Source organism: Mustela nigripes, chromosome 17 (assembly GCF_022355385.1).
Source record: "Mustela nigripes isolate SB6536 chromosome 17, MUSNIG.SB6536, whole genome shotgun sequence".
Classification (NCBI taxonomy): Eukaryota; Metazoa; Chordata; class Mammalia; order Carnivora; family Mustelidae; genus Mustela; species Mustela nigripes.
In genome coordinates, this window is record NC_081573.1 from 10,590,025 (window position 1) to 10,605,140 (window position 15,116).

Here is a 15,116-nt window from a genome sequence, read left to right on the forward strand (position 1 = left end):
ACTCAAAGGCAGCACCTGCCGCTCCCCTACCTATTTTCCCAACTCATGGGGTCTGCTCAGACAGGCTCAAATCAATGTGAGGTGGGCTTTTAAGATTTTATTTGACAACAGGGTTGGAGTGAGAGAGCAAACACAAGCAGGGGGAGTGGGAGAGGGAGAAGCAAACTCCTGCTGAGCAGGGAGGCCAGTGTGGATCTTGATCCCAGAACCCCAGGATCATGACCTGAGCTGAAGGCTGATGCTTGATGACTGAGCCATCCAGGAGCCCCTCAGTTTGAGTTTTGATTCTTAAGTTGTTGGGGTGGAGCTGAAACCCAAATTATGTGGGAACTTTTCCTTTGTAAGTTCTTGGCCAGAGACCTTAGGCACATCTGCCTCTGTCTGGGTGGGCTGGAGCCCTCTGGGAAGGCATCGATGCATCCACTTAGGGTAGCATGGCTGAGACAAGGCTTGGAGGAGTGAGTGGGAGCAGGAAATGTGGCATTGTTAGGATCCTGCCCAACGAGCAGTGAGGGTTTTGGGTGACACAAGGGACTTCGGGTATGGGACTCAGTGGCCCCAAGGGCAGGGGGGCTTGGAGACAGAGAACCCCTGCAAAAGGAGGGTCGGGGAGACCTGGGATGGGGTGCAGAGAGGAGGGCAGGAAGCTGGTGAGTGGATTACTAAGACCCAGATTGACCCAGAGGCAAAGGCTTGGCGATCACTTCTTTCCCAAAGGAGAGAAGAACTTGTTGTGTGGGAGTGCAAGGTCGTATGGAGTGAGCGGTGGATGTTGAGAGGAGAGCGGTCCAGGAAAAACTTGTCAGAGGCTGGGCTCTGGCTGTAGGCTGTGGAGGGAAGGGAGGGTGCTGGTGGGGAGTGGGTTTGATATGGTCTCTGCCACTCAGGCTGGGGGAGCGGACTGCCCTTCCTGAGGCTCAGGGGAGTGCCAGCCCCACTGGATTACTGAGAGGGAGAGTGAACTGAAGGCTGGGGACACAGGTAATGGGTCCTAGAGGAGGCTGGAGAGATTGCTGAGCTGGTGGGTGGGAATGTCAGCCAGCACGAGCAGTGTCCCTGCCAACCAGGGCACAGGATTTGGGACACTGAGGAGGAGGCCACAGTCAGAGGAAGGGGAAGAGTGGCAAGTCGAGGAAAACACAGGAGCCTTTGCACCTAGAGCCGTGTAAGTTCAAGGTCCGGTCGGGGGCTGTGAGGTGCTGTCTGGCTCTGGGGAGCTGAGGAAGGCGGGGGCAGGGAAGAATGAGACCATCCAAGGTTCTGGACTCAAGTGCATGTGGGAAGTCATGGTGACCACATTCCAGGAGAGAAGCGGGGTTTTATGGCTGTGGGTAGGGAATGCTTCACTTTTGGATGGGGGGATTGAAATCATTCATTCATTCATTTATTCAACCAAAACTGAATTGAGTCCTTACCCTCTCCCAAGACCTTGGCTGGATTCTGAGGATACAGCGTCATCCCAGACCGACTTCTCTGCCTTTATGGAGTGAGAAAGGCAGACAGAAGAGCGAATTGGTAAGTGAGCCAGACCACCATGGACGGCCCTACAGGATGCTGGAAGGAAACAATGAGGATGCAGAGCCAGGTGTCACCCGCTTGACCTCAGACTCAGTCAGCAAAGCTTCAGTGATGAACTACCATCTGAGTGGAGACCTGAGGGATCAGAAAGGGTCCATCCCGGTGAGGGGCTAGGGGCGATACTCCAGAGAGAGGGAACAGCAGATGAAGGCCCTGGAGGCTGGGAGAGGGGTAGGGGCAGCACTGTGCTTGGTGGGTTTCTGGGCTTCATTCTGAGTGCAGTGCGGAGGGTTTTTTTTTTTTTTTTTAAGGTTTTTTTTTTTTTGCAGACCGGGGTCCAAAGTAGGCAGAGAGGCAGGCGGGGGGGGGGGCGGAGCGGGGAAGCAGGTTCCCTGCTGAGCAGAGAGCCCGATGTGGGGCTCGATCCCAGGACCCTGAGATCATGACCTGAGCTGAAGGCAGAGGCTTTAACCCACTGAGCCACCCAGGTGCCCCTGTGGAGTGTTTTAAGTCCACAGAGGAGACACGATTCCCTGGGTTTAAACAAATATAGGGGCTGCAGTATTGCCGTAAAGAGAAAGTACCAGAGGGTGGGTGGGAGGCTGTCCCAGTAATCAGGGGGCAAACCACAGTGTGCATAGTGGACACCAGCTGTGGCTGGGGTCCGGCAGAAGCTGGTGCTGTCCTGAGGACCCCAGGCCAATCTCATGATCTTTTCCAGCTTCTGCCACTTCACCCGTAAAACGGATCCTTTACACCAATACACTCAGTACTGCAGCAGACTCACTGGGTTAGCTGCCTGTGTAGACCAGAGCCCCTATTGCCCAGGGTGACACTTGGGAAGCCTGCTCTCACCTGAGGGAGATGGGGACGAAAGAGGTGCTACAGGCATCTGGACAGTACCGTGTGGAAGACAGGCCCCCACACTGAAGAATGATCCAGTTCCAAAGTACTGGTAGAGTCAGAGCTGGGAAACCCCAGTGTAGACAGATGGTGCAGTTGCCCTGCACACAAGGTGTGCCCTCTGCTCACCAGTCCCTGTCCTCCCTACTGCCCACTGAGGACAATGCTGTCCCCTAACATCAGAATGAGCCACACTTGGGAAATGTGAAACGAAATGGGTGACATCAGTTTTAACATGATGCCTTACTTAACCCAGTATATCCAAAGCATGACCACTTGCGAACCATAATCCATCTAAAAGTCATTCACGAAAGGTCCTGCCTCTTTTCTTTCCAGAATAAGTCTTCAGAATCTGGGGGACGTCTTGCATTTACAGTATGGCTCACCTCAGGCCAGACCCTCATCAAACCTCCCTGAGCCACAGCACCATACAAGGGGGGCTTTAGTTTTAGCCGAATTCCACACATGTCTGGAGGTTTCTGGAAGGTTTTCGGAAGAATGCTTTCTCAGCTCCAGCTTACTGCCACATCCGGAAATTGTTTTCCAAGTGTGTCTGGGATTTTGAGTTTGCGTATTTTCTGGCTTCTTGGATACTGCCTAGTAAAACACTGAAAAATAGCATATGGTCCAGACCAAACACTGAATCCTTTTCTGGCCTGCAGGCCTCCTGTTTGCAAGTGGTTGAGGGTGGCGGGAGCTGTCCCAGACCACAGGCAGCCACTAGCCCCGTGTGGCCATTGAGATTTACCTGAAGAGAAAGAGCATTTAAAGCTCCGGTCCTCGGTCGCGGGGACCACACTTGGCCAGTCACCACAGACCAGTTCTTTCTGGTAGCTCATTGCCAAGCAGCTCTGACCGCCCCCCACTTCCCCCGGGTCCCCAGGCTGCCAGCTCCAGTAACGCCCTTTCTCTTCCTCCGCTGTGCGCTGCCCGCCACGCCACTCCCTGCTCTGGGACTGTTCCCGCGGTGGCTGCGGGACAGGCCGCAGGCGCCCCAGGCGCGGCTCCTCGCTCTGCCCCGCCGCCGCTGCAGCCACCTGCCCCCCGCCTCCCGGAACAAAGCTGCAGGCGCGGCCGGTGGGTGGGCACGCTACGAGCCTGAACGGGGCACTGCCTCGGTTTCCCCGTGCGCACCGCGGTCTGTGCCGGGCACCTCCAAGACACGACCGCGCGCCGCCTCGGGCCTCAGTTTCCCCATCAGCGGGACGCGAGGAGGCGCACGTCCCCACCTCCGCAACCAGCACTGTCTGGCCTTCCGCGGGCTCGGGTCCGCGTCCACCCCCGGGGCGCGCCACGCCCGACCGACAGAACCCGCCCTCTGCACGGCTGCGCTGGGAAGCACGCGGGACGGCCCGGCCGCAAGTGGACAAACCTGGGTACGCCCCTTCCTAGGGGAGCGTCGAGAGAACACAGGCAGCCTAGCCTGTGTATTAACGCACGTGTGTCGCGGCACCCGAACAGTCCCCTTCGGGGACCGGGGCAGGGCTGGCGCTGTGCAGCCGACGCCCGTGCCCTCCTCCCGCACCCCAGGCCTGCAGCGACTCGGACTTTGCGAGCCTCCCCGCTCCGGGACCGCGGAACCCTCGTCGCGGCGTGCGTGTTTCCGCACGGTGCCCTTTTCCAGAGACGCCGCCGCCCCTCGCGCCCCCGCGCCCGCGCCCCCCGCGCCCGCGTTCCCGGCGCCGCGGGCCCGGAGCTCCCGGAAGTCTCGGTCCCGCCGCCGCCAGCACTCGCGAGGGGAAGACCGGGCCGCCCGGGACCTCGGCCCGCTCCTCCGGTCCCGAGAGGCCGCCGCGTCGGGTACGGGGGCCGGGACGGAGGGAGGAGCCTGGCTCCGGGACTGCGCGGGGCCGGGCCGGGCTGGGGGAGGGGCGGGCGCCGCGGGGGTGGGACCGGAGGGAGTGCGGGGGCCCTGAGGGTGCAGCGGGAAGGGGGCGGGAGGGGGGCCCGGGCGCTGGGGTTGCCGAGGGAGGCGGAGCAGCGGAGCGGGCTGGAGGGATGGAGAAACAGAGGTGCCAGATGCTCGCAGAGGGGAGGGACGGGGCTCCCGGGGCCCCGGTGCGGGCAGCGGCGAGGGGGCCGAAGCCCCGCAGGGCACGGACGGAAGAAATGGACGATGTCGGTGGCTTGCGTCTAGGGGTTAGGGGGAGAGAGGGCGCAGGGTGTGTGGGTGCACAGAAGCGGGCAGTTGAGGCGTCCCAGGGGATGTGTGCGTGAAACCCGGACGGCGGGTCCGCTTGGCGCGGGGGAGGCTGAGACCTGGCGGTGCTAAGCGTATGGTCGGAAAAGACGAGCCCAGGCCGAAAACTAGCCTGGGGGCGTATCCAGGGACCGGTCTCAGGGAGGCCACGCTGTGCGCGAAGACCGGGAGGCCTTCCAGGGTCGAGGCTGCTAGGCCGGCCCGGGGCCTGGGAAGACCCGTTAGGAACGAGTTAGGAAACAGACTTGTAATCTGACAGGCTGCGGCGGAGTTGGGCGAAGGAAAAGTGGCAGGAAAGCACCGTCTGGCCTGGTCTGGGGGCTGAGACGGAGCCGCAGGAGAGAGGCGGGCGGGGGCGGCCGGCGGGGGCAGGCGGGCAGGGGTATGCCCGGCTCTCATGGGGCTGTCCTGGGACCCGCTTGCTGGAACCAGAGCCTGGAATCAGTTCCTTTTTTGCAGGAGAGGTAGGTCAGCGGTACAGAGGGCCTGCCAAGCCGTGGTAATGGGGACACTTGCCCCCAGCAAGTAGCGATTTTAACTTCTCTCCTCTCCACTGCTCCCAGCTGACACCCCAGATGCTGCTGCTGCCGCCTCGGCCACCCCACCCTCGGTCCTCCTCCCCAGAGGCCATGGACCCGCCGCCCCCCAAGACTCCCCCTTTCCCCAAGACGGAAGGCCCTTCCTCCACTCCATCCTCGGCGGCAGGGCCCCGACCCCCGCGGCTGGGCCGCCACCTGCTCATCGACGCCAACGGGGTCCCCTACACATACACGGTGCAGCTGGAGGAGGAGCCTCGGGGCCCGCCCCAGCGCGAGGCCGCGCCGGGAGAAGCGGGGCCGCGCAAGGGCTACAGCTGCCCGGAGTGCGCTCGTGTCTTTGCCAGCCCCCTGCGGCTGCAGAGCCACCGCGTGTCGCACTCGGACCTCAAGCCCTTCACGTGCGGCGCCTGCGGCAAGGCCTTCAAGCGCTCCAGCCACCTGTCGCGGCACCGCGCCACGCACCGCGCCCGTGCAGGCCCGCCGCACACCTGCCCGCTCTGCCCACGCCGCTTCCAGGACGCCGCGGAGCTGGCGCAGCACGTCCGCCTCCACTGAGTTCCCGACCGGCGGGGCCTCGCGAGCCACACAGCCGCGCTGCCACACGCGCGCCCTGCCTTACCCAGGGCCCGTCTCCCCGTCTGCCCAGAGGGAGAGACCCCCTTCCTTCCTTACCTTCCTGTCTCGCTGTGTGATGCCGGCCCCGTCGCTGCCCCTCCCTGGGCCGGGGAACCAGTCTCGGAACTGGGCCCCGGCCGGGCCGGGCCGCGCGAGCCCTCGCAGGCGCACAGCGTCTCGGGGTCCGGCTCTCCTGCTCCCGAGGGCTCAGCCGTTGTGTGCGCGGAAGAGCTGACCCAAGAGCACGGCACGATTTTACGAGCACTGGCTCGTTCCTGTATCTCCCCCTTTTCACCCGCAACCCTCGCCCCATACTCAATAAACATTCCACACTCCGCCTCGGGGCTCTGATGTGTGTGTGTGTGTCGGGGGGTGCGCAGCGGCTGGGAGCGGGCAGCCGGGGCCGTCAGCCCGTGGGAACTTTCCTCTCGGCGTGTGTTTCTGGCCGGATCCGTTTCCCGAAGGCCCGGGCGCCCCGCCCCCACCTTCCTCCCCTCGCCCGTCTTCTCCGCACCCGGGTCCGCTCTCCTGTTACCGGTGCCACCAGCTCCCGGGGGACACCCCGAGGCGCCAGTCCCGCTCCCACCTGCGACCACGGGGGTAGCCCGGGGCCGTTCCGGAATCGCCCGGACCGGAGAGGCTGCTGCACCGGGTACGGGGGCCGGGAGGCGGGAGGCGGGCGGGAGCGGGGCGCGGGCCGCGAGAGGGGCGGGACCGGGAGCCGGGTACCTGTGCGCGGGGCGGGGAGGGGCCCGCCGCGGGGCTCGGGAGGGCACCGCCCAGAACTCGCGGAGCGGGGCTCGGAGGCCGAGCCACGAACGGGGGGGGCGGTGCCCTGGAGAGCGCTAGGACCCAGGAAGAACTTGGAGTGGAGAAGCTGGATGGGCGTGGACCAGAGAGAATCTGGAGGTAGCCGGGCTAGGAGCGGGGGGGCGGGGCGCTGGGGTGCTCAGGGAGCCTGCTGCAGGGCGGGCCAGGACCTGCGGGTCTTAGCGTGGCAGACCGTCGGACACGGCTTGGCGAACATGGAAGGGGTAGACCAGGCTTCTGGGTGGAGTAACAGGATGGGGCGACACCCGGACCCGAGTCAGGGGCATGGGGAGTCGAGAGCGAGACCTGCAGGTCTAGGGGGTGGGGCCTGGGGAAGCCCTGAGGGAGGCTGGAGTGCAGGGGCGCCCAGGGACCTGAGGAGGGTACAGAGGAGGAGAACAGAGCGAGGTCCTGGGTGTGCCCGTGCTTGCAGTGGGTGATGGGACCAGGACCCTGGAAGCTTTACAGAAGGTCACAGAGTCTAGGGACGCACAGATTCTGAGCAGACTCCACAGAGGGTGAAGAACAGAGCTCGCGCAGCCAGCTTCCCTCCTGTGTGTAACTTCATCCTCTCTCCTGCCCAGCAGGCCTTAGCCACCCCTCCGGATGCTGGTGCTGCCGTCGTCCCCCTGCCCGCAGCCCCTGGCGCTTCCCTCCGCAGAGGCCATGGAGACCCCGCCCTCTCGGACAGGCAGGTCTTCAGAACCCGAACCTTCCTCCGCCACAGGACTTCCGCAGACTTCCTCCTCTCCAAGGCCCAACCACTACCTGCTTATTGACACCCAGGGTGTGCCGTACACCGTGCTGGTGGACCAGGACTCCCAGAGAGAGCCCGGTGCAGATGGGACATCCGCTCAGAAAAAGTGCTACAGCTGCCCCGTGTGCTCCCGGGTCTTCGAGTACATGTCCTATCTGCAGCGGCACAGCATCACCCACTCAGAGGTGAAGCCCTTCGAGTGTGACACCTGTGGGAAGGCATTCAAGCGGGCCAGCCACCTGGCTCGGCACCACTCTATTCACCGGGCCGGCGGTGGGCGACCCCATGGCTGTCCGCTCTGCCCTCGCCGCTTCCGAGAGGCGGGGGAGCTGGCCCAGCACAGCCGGGTGCACTCGGGAGAGCGCCCATTTCAGTGCCCCCACTGCCCGCGCCGGTTTATGGAGCAGAACACGCTGCAAAAGCACACTCGGTGGAAGCATCCATGAGCCAGGCTGCGGGGCACCCCAGGTGCCACGGGGATCTGTGGGGAGCCTGGACTCCCCTTGCCCTCAGACACCTGGCCAGTGCGGAAGGCTGGGTTGCAGCCCTGGACACAGACCCACCACCTGCAAAGGCCAAGTCCTGCCTGAAGGAGGAGCCCATGAGTAGCCTTCGTGTATTGGAGATAGCTGAAAACAAGACCTTAACATTTGCAGAGTGGAGCCCCCCAGCCTCAGGCTGAGCCCTGAGCGGAGGTGTGGGGGGAGAGTGCTCTGTGTGGAAATTCTCCAGCGTGAAAAATGTGGTTGGGAGCCGTCAAGAATCTGCACCAGCTTCCTGAGGCCCTCCATGTTGATGCTGGGGGAAGGGGCCCCAGACCTGCCTCCCAAACCCCAGCCAGACACTGGACACTCAATAAACGCCTTTCCCATTTTGAGCTTGACATTTGTTTTTGGGGACAGCGGCTTGGCCCGCCTGCTGCCTGACAGGGAGACTCAGCAAGTGCCTGGCTCAGCTTTTTGGGCAGAAGAACAAATGAGCCATTTGTTCTCCCCAGAGAGGGAAGAGCTTCCCACTGTCTGACCTCGGATAGCAGGAACAGTGCCCTGATGTCGAGCTTAGACTATGGCCAGCTGCTGGGCTTGAGCATCTTGCCTGGGTCTTACCAGTGCGAAATGATTGGCCTGCCTGGCAGGCCATCCGAGTCTGGTCTCCTGCACTGGGGTCCGCCCTAGCATGGCTACTCACAAGGGGCATCAGCGAGGCAGAGTGTTCTTCAACCTTTTTCTTTTCCCTTAAAGCTAGGATCTATTGTATGAAACATTTTATTTGGCCACCCAGTATACATCACACAAACTATATGTGAAACAAAACTTTAACAATACTGAATCTCTACTATGTGCAGTCCACTTTTCCTTCCTCCTGCCCATTCTGTTCTAGCCTATTGAATTCCCAGTCCATGAACCTGTAGTTTGCAAAACACGGATCTAGGGCAGGTCCCTCCCCCTGGACGTTTTGACCTAGCCAGCAGTTTATCTGTATTGTGAAGCAGGTAGGAGAGGGGGGTGGTGCAGACATTTACGTTCTCTTCCTGCAAGGTTAAAGCCCTAATCTCCTAGGGCTGGCGAAAATTCCAGTAGCAACTGGAGACTGGGAGGAGAGGCAGGGAACCCAGCCAGAAGCGAATAAACACCAGCCTTCTTAATGAATTGTCCTCGTATGTCTGCTTTGTGCCAGGCACTGTGCTGGGCCTCATTCCTTCTTCCGACCTCTTTTTGGGTGGAAGAACAAATTAGCCATATTCACTCCCCAGAGAGGGAAAGAGCCTCCCGCTGTTTGACCTCAAATACCACTGCCAGCGCCCTGATCTTGAGCCTAGACTATGGCCAGGCGCTGGCCTGAGCGTTTTGCCTGCACATATCCATCCACCCTCACAAGGAACCTAAAAAGGACCGTGACCTCCCCCACTTTACAGGTGAGTAAACTGAGGCGGGGGCGGGGTGGACCGGGGAGGGTAGGGAGGAGGAGCGGCCAAGACTGGGTCTAAATGATCCCAAGCAGCTCATTATCGCTGCCACAGGGGTGGCGCTGGGGGTGTTCCAGGCCCCTGTTTTCAGGGAGGGTAACTGTAACCCCCTACTCTCCCATGGTCCTAGGAACCGTGCGTGAGGTCCGGTTGTGCTGGCAATGCACGGACAGCGGGAGATGAAAGGGCGGGTTACGGGGGTCCGTGGGGCCAGTTCCCAGGGTACCGCTGAAAAGGATTCTCTCTGTGCCTCAACTTTCCTGGTTGTCTCCTTCCCTCTCCCGGGCCCGACTCAGTGCATCTCCCCCAACTCCGGGGACCCCGGAGCCGCCAACTCTCCAGGAATTGGGAGTTTCTTGACGTTCCCTACCCGGGCTTCGCGAAGGGCGGGGATAGTGTGGCAAGGGGCCGTCGCGCAAGTGCAGCTCGCGCCTCGGCCGCAAACGGCGGGCCTCACCTGGGGCCGGAGGCTCCTGGAGAAACGCACCGACCGGCGGGCGGGGAAGTGCTGACGTCCCTGTCCTCTCCCACCCGCCCGCTACCCCGCCCCAGGCTTGCCGCCTCAGCCTCCCCGCCTGCCCGCGGCGGGTGGGCGCTTCCCTGCACTCTCTGCGACACTTTGCAGACGCTCCCCGGCGCCGGGCATGGGCGCCGCCGCTGTCTGTCCCCTGGCCGGATTCCGCGCGCGGGTGGGTGAGCGCGGGGCTCTGGCCCCTCCGACCCCTGGCACCTGTGGGCGGGGGGTGGTCCCGCGGCCTAGTGCATCTGACGAAGGGACCCCTGGCCAACATCGCTCCCCCTCCCACCCGGGGGACAAAGGGCGGGGGCGGGGGCGCATCCCCACGCGTGACCTTCCCCCGCACTGCGCACGCGCCCCCTCCACCACGGGGAGGGGCCCTGCTCGCCCACACGAGTGCGGGGGTGGGGCGTGGGGAGGCGCAGCTCGTGGGCTGGATCCCCATTCTATGCCTGGAAGTTGGGGCACGGTCCCCTCCTCCCTGAGGCTCTCATTTCTTTTGGCCGCGAGGTGAACCGTGATGTGGGTCGGCCCCATCCGGGCCAGGATGTCTTGGCTCTGTCGACCCCGCGGGGAGCACACTCCTTCTCTCAGTGGCTCCGGGTCTGGGCCCCCAGCCTCCCCATCCTAGGAGCCCAGGAGTTTGAAACCCCAGGTGTCCTCCCAAAGACCCAGGAATCCTGGCCCTTCGCACCACCCCCGAGTCTTAAAGAGTTGGGCCCCACCGTCCCTGGGATGTCCCTCCATCTGTGGCTGCCCTTTCTGTCCAGTGCCCCTGAGGCGCCAAGCTGCCTGGGTTCACTGGAGGCTGAGCCATGAATGACCGAAACAGCCGGAGGAGGACACGTGAGGAAGCTGGGACCCTGCCTCACCCTTGGACACCCCCCCCCCCCCCGGGCCCTGCCCATCCCTGCCCTTTCTTCCCCCGGGGCTGCTGTGGTTGGGGGCTGGTCTGAGGTGGCTGGGGCCTTCCCTGGGGTGACCCCTGGCCTCTCCCCTCCAGTGAAGAAAGACGATGAGGCCTTCGAGATCTCCATCCCCTTCGATGAGACGCCCCACCTAGACCCACAGATCTTTTACAGTCTGAGCCCCTCTCGGGGAAACTTCGAGGGTGAGCTGGGGGGGAGGCTCAGAGGGACCCCAGTCAGCTGGGGTGCAGGGTCCTTAAGGCCTGGGGTGTGACCAGGGTTCCCCCGTGTTCCTAGAGTCTCCGGATGCCACATCCCCAACCGTGGCCCTGATGAATGGTGTCAGGGCCCAGCTGCACATGGCCCTGGAGAGAAACTCGTGGTTGCAGAAGCGCATCGAGGACCTGGAGGAGGAGAGGGACTTCCTGCGGTGTCAGCTGGACAAGTTTATCTCCTCGGCCCGCGTGGATGCAGGTGGGGCACGTGAGCAGAGTCCCTTGCCTCACTCCGGGGCCCTGACACTAGGCTGTGGCCCTTCTCCGGGATACAGAACCCTTTTCTGCTTTCATTCTTTGGTGGTCCAGTGGGGATCTCTCCCTACTCCCAAAGCTGTTTCTAGGACCCCAGGATCAGCTTCCTTCCTGCTCAACTCCTGCCACTGCTGATGGGCAGAATCTTGTGGCCAGTCCCAGCCAGGGATGCTCAGGGCTTTCCTTTTTTAAATCTTAACAGCCTGTTTTGGAGAGTCCAGCTTCTGCTCCCCTCCACATGATGTTCAGCCCCTGGCTGGCTCTCCCCCCGCAGGCCCCCATAGTCCCCTGTGATTCACCTGATAGCCTGGGAAAGGGGTCCTTTTTTTCAACATGTGTGTTACTGGGGACCCCTCTGCTCTGGACCACCTGTGGCCTGGGTTGCTGGGACCTCCCATTGTCTCGCCACGCAGATGGGAACCTACCTAGGAAGCCTCGGCTCAGGGCCTTCTGGACTTTCTCAGTGAAAACCCCCACACTGGACATCCCCCCAGCCCACTGGACCCAGAGCCCGGGATTTCTCTCAGGGTCTGAATCCCCCACCTCAACCAAGGCCTTGCTTGCATCCCAGATTTTTAGTGTCTACTCTTCTGGAGGTCCCACCGAGTCCCCGCAAAACTGCTCCTCCACCATGGGAGTCTAGAGTCACAGACTCTCTGAGGTGTCTGGTCCGGTCTTGGTTCTCTCAGCCCTTCCCGCAGATCTCTTGCCATAGAGCTTAGGAGTCTGAGGGGCATGAACCCACGCTCCACCTGTGATCTCCGCCCCCAAATGCTCTCAGCCCTCCTGCTAAGGACTGCAACGTCTATGCTGTATTGTCTGTTTGTCTCCTTGGGGGCTCCAGCCCCGTTTAGGCGCCCCCCTGCTTCCTGGGGACCTGTATATGATGTGACATCTATCCCAATCTTGCAGACAGCCTCTTGCCTTCTTCTCCCTTCTGTTCTGGAAGTTCATGTTACGGGTCTCTCTCTCTCTACCTCTTTCCAGAGGACCACTGCCGGGTGAAGCCTGGGCCCAGGCGGGTTGAGGGTGACAGCCGGGGTGGGGCTGGGGGCGAGGCCTCAGATCCGGAATCAGCGGCCTCCTCACTCAGCGGAGCGTCTGAAGAAGGCAGTACTGTGGAGAGGAAGAGACAGAAGCAGAAGGGAGGTGCTGGCCGGAGGCGCTTTGGGAAGCCCAAGGCACGGGAGAGGCAGCGGGGTGAGCAAGGCGCACTCGGGGTGGGAGGTCAAAGGGTCTGGGCTGGGGGCTTGCTGTGACCTTGGAGGAGGCTCTCCCTTCTCCCCTAGCCTGGTTGTCTGTCCCAGACAGACTCTCCATGTAGTCTTACTTCGCAGTCCACCCTCACCAGCCTTGCCATCTGGGTCTGAGCTTTAGGTTTCTCATCAGTAACAAGGGGAGGGGGGTGAGGCTCAGCGGGGGCTGGGAACAACTCCTCTCTGGGCCTGCCTTCTCTGATTTTTGCACTTGTCTCGCTCTGTCTCCATGTCTCCCACCACCTCTTGACTCCTCACCCACGTGTCCTCTGGATTTCCATGTTGTTCTCTTGGCTCTTCTTGTATGGGGCTCGCTGTCCGTGCCCCAGCTCTGCCTCACATGTCCATCTCTGTTCCTCATGTCTTCCTCTCTGCCTGCCCTGGCCTTACAGTGAAGGATGCAGACGGAGTCCTCTGCCGCTACAAGAAGATCCTGGGCACCTTCCAGAAGCTGAAGAGCATGTCTCGGGCCTTTGAGCACCACCGAGTAGATCGCAACACGGTGGCGCTGACCACGCCCATCGCGGAGCTGCTCATCGTGGCCCCAGAGAAGCTGGCGGAGGTGGGCGAGTTCGACCCCTCTAAGGAGCGTCTGCTAGAGTACTCGCGCCGCTGCTTCCTGGCCCTGGACGACGAGACCCTCAAGAAGGTGCAGGCGCTCAAGAAGAGCAAGCTGCTGCTCCCCATCACCTACCGATTCAAGCGGTGATCCTGCCCCACCTGGCCTGGGACGCGCCCTTGGCCCCCACTTCCCTCCCTCCTGTGTCCCTCCTGGCACCGGGCGAGCGTGTGCATGAGTGGCGTGCTCCTCCAGAGGCCCTGGGGTGTTTCTGCACGTGCCTCTCCTGCTCCTGCAGATCCCCACTCCCACCCCAGGTCCCTCGTATATAGATCTGGTCCCCTCCTTGCCTCTCATGTTCCTAGCAGCCTCCCCTTTCTCTTTAACCCCTGGGGAGGGGCGTCCACTTAGCCTGGCTCCGAAGCCCCCAGGATTAGGTTTCTGCCCTTTCCCAAACACTGGCACCCCTCCCACGCGAGCTGCACCGTCCTGCCCTCAACGGGCACTTCCTCTGGGGGACACTGAGACACTCTGCGGGGCCAGGCACTGTACATACCCCGTCTCTACCCCCCAGCCCCGAGGGGAGGCTGGCCCACTCTGCCAGGAGCTCTCCACCCGCATTCCGGGCAAGAAAGAATTATTCAGAGAATTTAAATTAAAGAGAGACGATAAAATTTGGAATAAACTAGGCCCGGCTCCTTTTTGGAGGGGTGTCAGTTGCCGCGGAGACAGTGACGGGGGTCCCGGCGAGTTCCACGGAGCGGGCGGTCAGGCAGGGAGCAGGAGCTCGGGGAGACAGGGTGTAATTAGCACCCCCGGCGGCAGGGGCGGGAGGAGGGAAAGCAGCTGTGCCCCAGGCAACTCGGAGAGGTAGAGCTCCGGGAAAGAGGCTAGCTCGACTTGAGGCGCGGTGGCAGGGGCCGGGACTCAGTGACCGCTGGCGGGAGCGACCCCGGCGGGGACCGGGAAAAGACACCTTCGGGCGGAGGCTTCCACGCCCACCCGCCAGGAGGCGGTACTGCCAAATTACCGCTCTTCCGGAAGTGCCCTCTACGTCGCCTGCTGCGCCTGCGCTGCGGGAGGGGAGCGAGCGCGCTTACGCTGTTGCTACAGCAACCAGGAGACGGCGGCTGTGCCTAACGGTCTGGAATCCAGTACCTTTCCCGGAGTGAGGGAAAGTCTCGCGCATGCGTGCTGGGGCCTCTGGCACCCGTTCGCGAAACCTCGCCTCAGACCGACCTCTACGCAGGCGCAGAAGCCCAACTCGCTCTCCTCCTTTTCCACTCTGCGCAGGCGCACAAAGCCGCGCTGGCAACCTCCGCAGCGGCCGCGCGCACCCTTCACCCCGCTGCCTGCTTTTGTCTCGCGCAACCTTCTTAGGACCTCTGCGAAATCGGCCCCTCTTTTCCTCCGCTCTCCTCACCCGGAGGGCCAGCGGCAGAGAGCCGGGACCCCGCCCTTTTTCCGTATCCCTTCTCCTGACCAACCTCGTCTCTGTCCTCCCTCCCTTTTCGGTTCCCGAAGCCGGAAGGAGCCGAAGCGCCGACGGAAAAAACCGAAGCTGTCTCCCGTGAGTGAGGCCTTCCCGAAGCGGTGGCGGAAGGAGCCGAAGTTCACCGGCTGGGGAGGAGTGAGTGCAGTGTCCGGAGAGAGCCGAAGCTTAGCATCGGGTTTAATCCTCGGGTTCGAGAGCCAGCGCTGGAAACCTTCAGAAAGCGCAGAAGTGCGGGACGTTTAGGATTGTCGGAAGTAGCCGATTGCTTGGATAGGGCCGGCAGCGAAGAGCGGGTCGAATCTGCGGGAGCAGCGAGAGAAGGGGACGGTTTGAATTGTCGGAAGAAGCCGAACCCTTGGAGGGGGGGGCGCTGGGCGCAGAGGAACGCGCGGACCTACGAAAACGCCCGAACGTTGAAGAGCTAGTTTCCGAAAAGTTACGATAGCCTGGGAAGCCGTGAAATCCTCGCTTCGGGTGTTTTCGGAAGCTGCCGAAGCCGCCGCTCGCGATTTCTTCTACGGCCCGGAAATAGCCGACGCTATT

General features: G+C 62.3%; 3 protein-coding genes and 1 long non-coding RNA gene across 15 annotated transcripts; 3 read left to right on the plus strand and 1 right to left on the minus strand.

The window, feature by feature from the left end:
* Window positions 1-3,712: 3,712 nt before the first annotated feature.
* ZNF580 (zinc finger protein 580) lies at window positions 3,713-6,113 on the plus strand. 3 transcript variants are annotated; one of them, XM_059383048.1, is made up of 3 exons: window positions 3,713-3,797; window positions 3,952-4,221; window positions 5,185-6,113. In XM_059383048.1, exon 3 carries the CDS (start codon window positions 5,197-5,199, stop codon window positions 5,713-5,715), a length of 519 nt encoding a protein of 172 aa, XP_059239031.1. In that variant the 5' UTR covers window positions 3,713-3,797; window positions 3,952-4,221; window positions 5,185-5,196; the 3' UTR covers window positions 5,716-6,113. The 3 variants fall into 3 exon arrangements, with proteins under 3 accessions (XP_059239031.1, XP_059239033.1, XP_059239032.1); XM_059383050.1 differs by lacking the exons at window positions 3,713-3,797; window positions 3,952-4,221 and adding an exon at window positions 4,340-4,433; XM_059383049.1 differs by lacking the exons at window positions 3,713-3,797; window positions 3,952-4,221 and adding an exon at window positions 4,445-5,085.
* Window positions 6,114-6,210: 97 nt separating this feature from the next.
* On the plus strand, window positions 6,211-8,219 carry ZNF581 (zinc finger protein 581). Of its 6 annotated transcripts, none has more exons than XM_059383052.1 (2): window positions 6,211-6,427; window positions 7,170-8,219. In XM_059383052.1, the coding sequence occupies exon 2, from the start codon at window positions 7,192-7,194 to the stop codon at window positions 7,786-7,788; it is 597 nt and encodes a 198-aa protein (XP_059239035.1). In that variant the 5' UTR covers window positions 6,211-6,427; window positions 7,170-7,191; the 3' UTR covers window positions 7,789-8,219. The 6 variants fall into 6 exon arrangements, with proteins under 6 accessions (XP_059239035.1, XP_059239034.1, XP_059239038.1 ...); XM_059383051.1 differs by having other exon boundaries at window positions 7,173-8,219; XM_059383055.1 differs by lacking the exon at window positions 6,211-6,427 and adding an exon at window positions 6,502-6,684.
* A 94-nt stretch (window positions 8,220-8,313) lies between these two features.
* Window positions 8,314-13,634, plus strand: CCDC106 (coiled-coil domain containing 106). 5 transcript variants are annotated; one of them, XM_059383045.1, is made up of 6 exons: window positions 8,314-9,257; window positions 10,596-10,671; window positions 10,829-10,936; window positions 11,031-11,207; window positions 12,251-12,463; window positions 12,912-13,634. In XM_059383045.1, the coding sequence occupies exons 2-6, from the start codon at window positions 10,641-10,643 to the stop codon at window positions 13,226-13,228; spliced, it is 846 nt and encodes a 281-aa protein (XP_059239028.1). In that variant the 5' UTR covers window positions 8,314-9,257; window positions 10,596-10,640; the 3' UTR covers window positions 13,229-13,634. The 5 variants fall into 5 exon arrangements, with proteins under 5 accessions (XP_059239028.1, XP_059239027.1, XP_059239026.1 ...); XM_059383044.1 differs by lacking the exon at window positions 8,314-9,257 and adding an exon at window positions 9,283-10,001; XM_059383043.1 differs by lacking the exon at window positions 8,314-9,257 and adding an exon at window positions 9,283-9,997.
* Window positions 13,635-13,733: 99 nt separating this feature from the next.
* On the minus strand, window positions 13,734-15,060 carry LOC132005659 (uncharacterized). Its single transcript, XR_009400865.1, has 2 exons — window positions 14,968-15,060; window positions 13,734-14,873 (listed from the first exon to the last, which is right to left on the minus strand). It is a non-coding gene; the product is annotated as an uncharacterized LOC132005659 (long non-coding RNA).
* Between the last annotated feature and the right edge of the window lie 56 nt (window positions 15,061-15,116).

What these genes read in the sequence shown, in the direction of transcription:
- ZNF581 (XM_059383052.1), top strand. Translation starts at nt 7,192, where the DNA reads ATGCTGGTGCTGCCGTCGTCCCCCTGCCCGCAGCCCCTGGCGCTTCCC.
- CCDC106 (XM_059383045.1), top strand. Translation starts at nt 10,641, where the DNA reads ATGAATGACCGAAACAGCCGGAGGAGGACAC. An exon ending in CTCTCGGGGAAACTTCGAGG is followed by an intron (nt 10,937 to 11,030) that starts GTGAGCTGGGGG and finishes CCGTGTTCCTAG; the next exon opens with AGTCTCCGGATGCCACATCC. An exon ending in GGCACGGGAGAGGCAGCGGG is followed by an intron (nt 12,464 to 12,911) that starts GTGAGCAAGGCG and finishes CTGGCCTTACAG; the next exon opens with TGAAGGATGCAGACGGAGTC.
- ZNF580 (XM_059383048.1), top strand. Translation starts at nt 5,197, where the DNA reads ATGCTGCTGCTGCCGCCTCGGCCACCCCACCCTCGGTCCTCCTCCCCA.